The sequence below is a fragment of the Quercus lobata genome, chromosome 8 (assembly GCF_001633185.2).
Source record: "Quercus lobata isolate SW786 chromosome 8, ValleyOak3.0 Primary Assembly, whole genome shotgun sequence".
Classification (NCBI taxonomy): Eukaryota; Viridiplantae; Streptophyta; class Magnoliopsida; order Fagales; family Fagaceae; genus Quercus; species Quercus lobata.
Window position 1 is genome coordinate 49,976,354 of NC_044911.1, and position 10,704 is coordinate 49,987,057.

Sequence of the window (10,704 nt, forward strand, 5' to 3'; positions counted from 1 at the left end):
ACGCACTTTTACAAAAAGCTGAACCAAACTCACCCTAATGCCAACTATTAAAGTCCAGTTTAATCCAACGGTGTAAATTTAACTATGACTATAATACTATAGGGTAAATTTCATTAACTACCCCTGAGGTTTGGGGTAATGCCAAGTAGATCCACAACTTCTCAAAACTAACCAATTTGATCCAAAGTACAACTTAATCTCTAAAGAGACTTAACAGACGTTATTTTTTAACTCTCCTTTCTCTCTCTTGTCCTCTCTGACCCAAACTTCTCCTCTCTCTTCTCCTCTTTGCCTCAAAGCTCTTCTCTCTCAAATCACCACTATAACCACCGAGACATAATCGGCGAGACCTACAGCAGAAGGTTGCGGAATGGGCTTTTTCTTCTTGATTTTTTTTTCCGGTATGCCGCTCCGTGAGCAAGGAGTGCCACGCATGAGCTGCCTTTGACTCGCCGATCCGATCAGTGATGTCACTTTTTGCCAGGGATGTGGGCACAGGCAGGTGATCTGACTTTCTTTTGCAACTTCATCGGAGTTCGAATCTCAGCAGTGAATCTTGGTTGCAAGGTTTGATTTGGTATTTTCTGTGTGGGTTGGATTTTTTTTGAATTGGTGGTGGTGGTTTTTTGTTTGTGGGTCTCATTGATTATGGGTTTGGGTTTGAGAAGAGGTGGGTTTTGTTGAATTTTCTGGTGTTTCGAGGGTGGGTTTTGTGAACCTTGAGTTTGGGTTTGTGGGTATTTTCTGTGGTTTGTGGGTATTTTTTGTGTATGTGAACCTTGAGTTGTTTAGGCAAGCATTCTTCAAGGGACAAGGACACCGATCTTGTGGTGGGGCCATCTCATGGTGTCGATAATGACAAATTTGGTTTCAACGGTGGTGGTGCGTGGGTTTAGTGGTTTGGGTGGCTGAAATTGGTTTGGTTTGGCCGTGGGTTTTTGAATTGGTTTGATTTGGGTGGCTGTGACTATAAATCTGTGGTGGTTGGGCTCCTATATATGGTTTTGGTTTGTAGTGGTGGGCTTTGTGACGATGGTGGCGAGGCGATGGTTTTGGTCTCAACGAGTGGTGGTTAGGTCTATACACCAATCGATTTTTGGTGGTTGGGTGTCTTACCGTCTGAGTTTTGGTGGTGCTCACGGTGGTGGTTTGAGATAGAGTGAGAAGAGAGAGGAGAAGTTTGGGTCAGAGTCAGAGAGGAGAAGAGAGAGAAGGGAGAGTTAAAAAATAACGTCTGTTAAGTCTGTTTAGAAATTAAGTTGTACTTTGGATCAAATTGGTTAGTTTTGAGAAGTTATGGACCTGCTTGGCATAACTCCAAACCTCAGGAGTAGTTAGTGAAATTTACCCAATACTATATCTCGATCTAGGGCAACCCCCTCGCTCTCAGCAGCGCCTATATATAAATTAGCTCTAAACCTCAACAGTCCTCTCCAACATCTCTCTCGCTCTCTCACATTTAGGGTTTTGGTAGATATACTGATAATTGTGAATAATAGTGTTATACTGATTACGTTTATTGGGTCATGGGAATGAAGTGAAATCAGATGAGGATAGAAATAACTGCAACAAAATGATCGATTAATTTCGTGATTACTTGTATTTAAGTCTCTGATGATTTCTTTTCGTTCCACTCTCTTTCTCTTTTCTTTTTAATATTTTTTTTTTTTTTTTTGGGTTCAATATTCGTGGATCAATTACGAGATATGATGAGAAAAATATTGGTCCGTGTTTTTGATTAACCGTGACCGACAAACCCATTTAGCACACTCTGATCTCTCTACAAGAACCTTCTTATTTTTTATATTTGTTTTTATGTTTTAGATTTTTAGTGCTTCTATTATTGTTTTATTGTGATAAGCACATGGTTTTTAAGGAATCAAATTGGGACCTTTATGAAATACTTCAAGACAGATAATTTGGTGTGTTTGGTTTGTTTTGGTTTTGAGTTGCTGTGATGAATCATGAAACTATCACATGTCAGACTTCAGAGATCTTAAAAGATCTATGAGATTATATTTATGTTTCTGAGCAGATTATATATAACTGCTGGCACTGTTGTCCTGGCTGTCTATAAGTGAAGCTGACTACCATAGTTGCAACTTATTGACTTTTTGTATTGTCTGATTCAGTTGACAATGGCTTTCTTTCTCTCTTATAACAAGCAACATAAGAACCCAGAAGTCCATGGCCATAATGGCTCGGAACCAATCCCCTTCTGAATTAAGGTATATAGAGCATTCAAAAATAAAATAAAATAGGGAACCTATATTGTTCGCTACCCAGAAGTCCTCATATCCCATGGCCATAATGGCTTGGAACCAATCTTGTCACTTCTGAATTAAGGAATATTGAGCATTCAAAAATAAAATAAAATAGGGAATTAAGGTATCTAAGAAGCACATTTGAGTAAAAGAGTTTCAATTTATATTGTTCACTCTTTAATCAATTTTTAGTGGGCGGAAATTAAACTTCAAATCTCTTATATAATTACCGGTTATGCTAACTGTAACTGAAACCTACCGTTAGAGTTAGATTTAGTTATTCGAAACTTATTGAAAGTTTTGGTCTTGTACCTACTGGAAGAGGCTGAATTAGGAATTACGTAGTTTCTTATACCACTCTCAAAGGGTAATCTCCTCAATGATCAAATCAAGCTTCAATCCTAACACCAACATCCCATTCCATATGCCCAAGTAATCAGCCATACGAAGATTTTGTTTACAATCAATCAGTCTGGCATGAAAATAAGTAAATTACCTCATAAGCAAGTTTTAGATTTTTTTTTTTTTTTTTGGTTCTAAAAGAATTGTCATATTCTTTCCATTTTGTGTTTGGATTTAGACTTGTAAGTTGTAAGGACTTCAACCTAGCGCAGTCTTAACTTAATTTCCTGTTGGGATTTTTCAGACCAGATCCATCATTCCAGCGGCTAGAGAATTGATTGATGCACTTGGAAGTTGGAAGGGAAAGTTAGATATCAGATGAGAATCATATGAATTATCTCTGCAATATTAAACCCAAATAACAAAACAAAACAATAACCCAAAAAATTGTTCAGGAAAGTAAAAGCTCAATGGCTGAGGTTCAAAACAAAAATCTTGCTTAGAATTCCCATTGTAAATCTATACACATATGGTAAGAAATGACACAACTGGATTGGTGATTATCTGATTATAATATACCATATCCCTAAGCTTGTAGTTACAGATGGAGTAACAGCTAACGAGATTCACTTCCTTCTCCAGTTTGCTGATTGCCAAAATTTGGGATTTGCAAAGTAACGATACTTGACAATTCAACGGCCTTAAGGGGAGGCATGAGACTTCTCAATAAGCAACTCGATTTTCTGGTCATGGAGTTAAGAAAGATGATGTAAGTATCTGCTTGGAATTATGTAAACCAACAAAGAATTATTCAAAGTGGAAAAGAAAAAAAAGTGTGTGTATATATATATATATATATATAGAGAGAGAGAGAGAGAGAGAGTGACTTTTAAGACCCCCAGTGTATATATATATATATATATATATCTAAACAGTTACTGAACTTGGACAAATTAGAGAGATTGCTTGTGCACAATGTTCCAAAAGATGGAAGTTTATGTCTGAAAACAAGATGAAATGGTGACATTTTTCTTCTGTATGGGATTTAAAATGGGGATAACATATAGTTGAGCACCGTGCATTCAAGATTAATAATTTATTATGAGGTAGCATCCCATCATAGATTATCCCTTTGGAATGCATCTTAATGTAAGTTCACATTTGATTTAAGGCGTTTTTCTGAGTTCCAAAAACTGGTCCCCATTATGCAGAAAGAAATAGCAAAGTGCCTTGAACGGAGAAAGGGGGGTTGGACGATTTTTTGTCATAAATAAAAAGGTTCCAGTCGGGTGCCCTTAGGGCATTTGGTAATGGACCATTTTAAGCAAGTTTTAATACTATTTTCATGGGAAATATAAAAAGTTGTCACAAAATTTAGTTACTTTTTTCTATTCTCATAAAAAATTTCTAAAAATTTCCTAAACCAATGCCGTTAGAACATCTGTTAACTTTTACCATAAAAAAATCCATTTGTTTTTATAAACTCCATACACCATGAAGAAAACAGGGAAAGATATTTTACCTTTACTGATTTATTGACTTCTTCAAGTTTATTTAGCAGCAGTTCCCCAGTAAGTATGCCTCTGCGTTCCATTGAGGCATGGCGTGGTGAAGCTGTCATCTGAAAAAGTGTATTTTTTTTTGGTTAGTGGCATAAAGTGTAGTTTTCTAGAATGCATGAATCTGCATAAAAACAAAAAACTCAGTGGATAGAAAATAGTATCTTCAATATAGCATTCTTGACAGAAAAATTACAAGAAATAAAAGAATGAAAACACCCACAAACAAGCAACAGTATGGCGAAGTGATATTAGTGTGCTTCTATTTTAATTGATGACTGATAGAGAAGAAAGATAAAAAACAAGGTAATTTAACCTTTATCTTGCAGATTCAGCTGAATAGTGGCAGAACCATTTTGATGCTTAGGGTTAGGCCAACAAATCTAAGAGTTGGCTCCTCAAAAATTTGAGCTAGTCCATCCCTCTCCTCCCACTCAAAAGAAAGAGTTTTTAGATTTTATAGATTTATAGCTATAATGGACTTTCAGGCTGTCCTAGTGGCCCCCAAAAAATAAAAGAGTTTTCAGATTTTATATATTTATTATAGCTGCAATTGACTTTCAATTGCAAGAATTGACTTTTATGTGCATGTGTGTGTGTTCCAACTCCTTCAAGTAAAAAATATCTAGCTTCAACCCGTAGATTATTATTATTATTTTTTTGATAACTAATAATATGCTTTTATAAAAAAAGACCACTCCATGAACAAGATGAACATGGAGAAGCCAAAAGAATTACAAAGAATCAAAAATTATGTACACAAGCTTAGAGACTCTTTGAATTCAGCTATGGCACGGGACCAATCCAGCAAAGATCCACTAAACAAATCTAGCACTTGGGTACCAGTATGCTTCACATCCTCAAAAATATACCAATCACATTCTCTCCATAATATCCACATCAAATATAAGGGGACGATATTCCAGATATTTGAAGACTGCTTACAGACCTAATTCCTCTAGCCAGATAGAAGATCAATGACCTTTCCTAGTAATACCCAATCAATTCCAAAAGAATTGAAAACAAAACTCAACAACTCCCACGCAACAGAACAATGAAAAAAGAAAGAAAGATAAACTCTCTCCACTACAACGGCACAGACAACACCAGCATACCAACGAATAACCTCTCTTGTTTTGTTTTATCATTTTTTTTTCTTTAGACAAAACCTGTTTGAAAAATCACTCAAGCTACCAAGAAGTCACAAATTTGACAAGTTACTGAGAAACTAGAATAAGGTACTGATATGATTCTTGTTTTACATTTTCTGTTATTTGGTCTCCAAGCAATTTAATAATATATATTAAATGCCAACCAAATATATGAGCATAGCTACACTCAATATATTCATTTCTCAGGAACCAAAGATAGGGGAAAATTTTCTACTTTCAAAACTGCCAGTCTTATCTTTTCTTTGATTCAGCGACTACAAACTAAGTCCACATCTATAGACCAAATGAAACACAAACTCAGCCCAGAAACAAACATTCCAAAAGCTTGCATGAAATTTTCTTTTAAACCCATTCTTACCACACCCCTTTTCTCATGCGCAGCATTTCTGATTTGAAACTAACCTTCCCTAGTTCAGAAGGTTAGTTCTAATCTCCTGGACTCAAACCGATCACTCCCTATTCATTACTATTGAGACTTCAGACATGTCTCAGAAGTCAGATATGGAACAGGATGTTTATGGGACACCCCAACCAGCATGCATACTACGATTCAAAGAATCCAAGAGGGAATAAGCCAAGAACTCTCACCCATCACCACTGAAATTTCTATGAAGTTGATAAAAGAGTGAAACACCTCAATATGATCATATAATGTAGAATAAACAGATCCTGTGCTACTAAATCTTTAGAACATAATAGCTGACTAGAAACAAAATTTTGAAATGTCCACCATATGAGCAAGGAAATTGCATGAAAACCCTCATATAGGATTAAAGACTGTTTCCTCAGATCCTCAAGCACTAAATACCAGACTCTTTTACCATAAACATCGGTTCTGCTTCTGCACCAATCTTGATGTAACCATGGAAAATTAATTTGTGACTACTTTGCAAATTAGTTTATTCAAGATTTATTTTATTGGACCCACATGTGAAGTCCAATTGTAGTAAAAGTCATGGGCTTTAAAAAGTTCAGATGTATCCTAGGGTTAAAACCTTTTTTTAATTTGGGTTTTTATTTAACAGTTATGGCCAATTTTGTATTTAGGGGTAAAACTTTAATTTCAACAATTTTGTAGACTAAAGAATATTTTGGTAATTTTGTTGAGCCTAGAATAACTTATTAGATCCTAAGTATCTTAGGTTTTCTTACTTTGGGTCTAGATTAGTCTTTTATTAGTTGTTATTATTATCTTATTATGTTTTTCGTTTACTACTATTTGGAGTTCTCCTGGATTACCTAATACACGTTTCTGGTGAGTGGAATTGTATATCCTTGGTTTGCTCCCCACGATGGATCCAAAGGACCCTACCTTGGTGAGGTTACATGTCATAATTTTTTTTTTTTTTTTTTTTTTAGTTTACTAGTCAAACTAAGAGTCCTAATATTTTACTAATACATGAAAGACTATTTATATTTGTGTTCAATGTACTTAAAAGAATAAAAGGAGTTGATTTTGTTTTGATTTTTTTTTTTTTTTTGATAAGTTGGTATTTGTCTTGAGTATTGAAACATGTTGGCCTTATTATCCGTCCCTCTCTCTCTCTCTCTTGCGCATGGTTTGCACTACTGTTCATGCACACAATTCACAGTTTGTGGGCAGATTTGGTTTCTGTTTCCTCTTACCTCTTTTCAACCCCATAACAAATCTTTCTCTTCTCCACAAACACTATTTATTCTTGAACCCTAATCCTAACCCTTGTAAAAAATTTTAAACCTAGATCCATAAATCCTCCTAAACCTTAACCCACCACAAGCATTGTAGACAAATTCTCCAATTTGTCATACATCATATATAATCCCAACTACCAAAGCACACATTCAGGGATCAACCATGATAGCTCCATTCTCCAACCAGCATGGGAGAAGGAAAAGAACTAATAATGAAAATGAGCTTCTCTGAGAGACCTTATAAAGCTTCGTGCCCCCCATCTTGCAAGGTGATTTCAACCAATTTAAATCAGCTCAGGCTGACGTTGATTATGAACCAACCAAAACCTGAGTATCATGCTAGTCCAATAAAATTTTAAAGACGCTGTGCTGTTACAAGCATTATTCGTAGCATTCAAGAGTGTTAAGAGTTTTGGTAGCACTGCAGTCATCAGACCAAGAATTATTGAGTTGAAATGCCTTAAGTTTCTTTTCTTTTGCCTTCTCTGAAGAGAGGAGGGGGGGGGGGGGGGATTGGATGTTGATTTTACCTCTAAGCGATTTTAAAAAGTGAGGAAAAATGAAAATGATGAATCTATGATCTGCAAGAGTTTAATAATTACCTTCCAATTTTTGGATGGAGATCTCAAAACAGCTGGTCCCTCAGACAAAGAACCCATACGACCCATGCTTTCCCCTTCAACGGTTAGAACCATAGGCTTCCAACCTCTACCAACATCTTGTATAACCTTTGAAGCTTCTGTTACAATGACCTGCAAGACATGCAATTCATTTAAGTTTTTTATCTATTAACTGTGCCCTTTTTAATAATGTGATACTAAACATCTGCAACCCATGAAACAGTGAATGTGAAGAATAGACTAGCAGTGGTCCAATGGATAACAAACTAAAAGAAAAAAAAAATCTTAAACTACCTTTCTTAGATGTCCAGGATTAGAAACCCCTTGAACCTGTAGTTCATCCACAGGTGCAGCTTTTCCCTGGGCTATACTTTCAACTCTAAAGGTATGGATTCCATATACTGATTGCAAGCAACCTATTGAGAATAGAATGTTAAAACACCATAACCCTCTTTCCAAATGAAGCATTTGTTATAGAAAATACATATTGCGCACCCAACAGACAAAAGAACCAAATCCATATGAGCTCATATGATCAAGATATTTATGCAAATGCCAATGATGAAAATGCAATTTTTTTAAAGGAAGAAAATTAGAGAATGGGTTAGTAAATAGTAAATCTCTCTCTCTCTCTCTCCTTAAGTACCTATCCTATCAGAAACTCTGCATGGGTACAGAATCAATAATAACAGAGAAGAACAGTATATGAATGTGATCTGAAATCGTTATTTTAGCGATCATATTACAGAAAGCATCTGAAAAGGCTTGCACTGGTACCTTGTTCAATAATGATATCAATTACCATGGAAAGTGGAACATGCTTCTCGATTGTCACAGTGCCCCGAAAAGGAATATAAGAAGGCCTCGAGACCTTCATAGAGAGAAATGAAAAAATTACATCTACACTAATTTTTTCTTTAAAAAATAACGAGAGAACAATCCAAACAATTTGCATACCTTGTAGACTATCTCACTAGGTGTAACATACAGTTTGCGTGAGGAAATATCCTTCTGAAGCACGTATCTCCTAATGGGCAGATATAGCAGCATAATGATGCCCACTCCCCAAGCTAAGACCAGCATCAGCGATATAGAAAGCCATATAACAGTGTCATACTTAACACTATTTCTTGCAAGTTCTTCAAAGGAAGCAAAGTACAGTATCTGTTCAGAACAATCTGCAGCTTCATCTACATATAACTCGGATTCAGGATCACTAAGTAGATGATCCTTTGATGACCTCCGTTCTGATAGACCATCCGTATGACCCATCAACATTTCTTCCAGCTCAAAACTAGATATTAAGAGACACAAAAATTCATTACTAAAACCAACAATAGTAATAATACCATAACCAATGCAACATTATTTTCCTTTTTAGGTGCAACATTTTAACCAACAAAGCAAATGATCAGTCCAATCAGTTGCTTATTCAAAATATTTTGCTGAGAAATCAAGCTGTCACATCACTAAATGCTAGCATATCAAGATTTGGAACGAGGTTTAAAGGCCATACAATAATCAAATGCACCCACAAGTGACATATAAAACTGGATTCACAAGTTCTTTTGTTCACTCTTGGACCATAACTGCTCTTAGACAATATTATTAGTGAGAGTGAAAGAGATTGTATTTTAAGACATTTTGGTAGTACACTGCATACCATATCACCATTTAAAATCCAGAAAGAATCAGGCCATATTTGAGTGATTCGAGCCCTCATATTCTGTTCATACCACCCACATTCGCTCTTGAACCGTGAAATTAAGAATGAATATTAAAACAGAAAACAAAAACCTGAATGTTAATATTTTGGATTTTGGCTAAGCTAAAGTGATTTAAGTTCATAAGCATAGCAGACATAACATGAAATGCCTTATTCTTGCCAATTTTTTTTTTTTCTAAACCAGGCAAAACTCCTTCCTAATGCTTATCAAACAGTACATTACAAATTTGAGCAATCTCCCACCAGGTCTACAAAAACGTCAAAAACTTCCCTCTTGTTTCCATAAATTACACTATGCCCCCTGATAGAGCTGAGACTGATTTTTATTTTTCCCCCCTAATTTTCGTTGTCATGAATAATTTGGATGAGATTTAAAAAAAATATATATATATTAATTGTCACAGTTAGTAATGGCACATAGGTGATCTTAAGTCTTAACCCTGTTAATATTACACTTGAGTGATTTCGCACCTTAGCGCTCCGTTTGGTTCTTGAGAAAAATGAAAGAAAGGTAAAACAAGATCTATATTGATAGCTTCGAGTACCAACAGGCAGCTCAACTATCTTTCACACTTTACTTTTTCTTCGGTTTTTCTCAGGAACCAAACAGAATGTGAACTTTCAATCGACTTTTTCAACAACCAAAAAAAAAGAGTCTATGTTACAAAAATTCGAAACAGATCAACAGGCAACTTATACTGAACAAGTAGAATTTAAAATAGAGAGAGAGAAATGCTTAGAATTTTACCTGGAATAATGGCTACGAATATCAGAAATATGATTCTTTCGGTACTTTGATGAGGAAAATTGGAAGCTGGATAAAGTGATTTAAATTAAACTACCAGTCCAATGGCTTTGGCTTTGGGGGGATTATTTTTCTAGTCTCATTAAAATAATGATTTTAGATTTTAAAGTAAACTACCAGCTCAGGCTCGGGGGATCGCTATTCACTAGTAGTACTCACTGCCGCTTCCTTTTACGTTATAAACGGCTATTGGGCACGCGAGCAAAATGTCAAACACACAAACAAAAAAAACAAAAACAAAAATGGTACAAATCCTGCAGGGTGTGAAATAATGTGAATAGTTTGGACAGTGCCAAGCCTGTCATAGTACACGTGGCTTGCAAATCAATTGTGTAAATAAAATCTCACCGTATTTCTACAACAAATTTGAACCATGGTGAGCACAGTTTGTACAGATCTGAGCTTGTTGTAACTTGTTACTTCTGGTGGACTAGCATTTTAGCCTGTCCTGAAAACAAGTTTTAATACATGGCGATCTTTTCTGATTTCTGATAATAACATTTTATTATCGGTCAAAGATGTTAATTTGTTTTTGATGGAAGCGG

The 10,704-nt window shown here is 35.6% G+C and overlaps 1 protein-coding gene and 2 non-coding genes across 3 annotated transcripts; 2 read left to right on the forward strand and 1 right to left on the reverse strand.

The window, feature by feature from the left end:
* Positions 1-1,540: 1,540 nt before the first annotated feature.
* LOC115958676 lies at positions 1,541-1,620 on the forward strand. The gene has a single exon (XR_004084602.1). It is a non-coding gene; the product is annotated as a small nucleolar RNA Z199 (small nucleolar RNA).
* Positions 1,621-1,946: 326 nt separating this feature from the next.
* On the forward strand, positions 1,947-2,038 carry LOC115958684. Its single transcript, XR_004084609.1, has one exon. It is a non-coding gene; the product is annotated as a small nucleolar RNA R64/Z200 family (small nucleolar RNA).
* Positions 2,039-2,982: 944 nt separating this feature from the next.
* On the reverse strand, positions 2,983-10,369 carry LOC115954735. The gene is made up of 7 exons (XM_031072663.1): positions 10,103-10,369; positions 8,586-8,922; positions 8,406-8,499; positions 7,923-8,044; positions 7,611-7,760; positions 4,129-4,227; positions 2,983-3,349 (listed from the first exon to the last, which is right to left on the reverse strand). Exons 2-7 carry the CDS (start codon positions 8,904-8,906, stop codon positions 3,308-3,310), a joined length of 828 nt encoding a protein of 275 aa, XP_030928523.1. The 5' UTR covers positions 8,907-8,922; positions 10,103-10,369; the 3' UTR covers positions 2,983-3,307.
* Between the last annotated feature and the right edge of the window lie 335 nt (positions 10,370-10,704).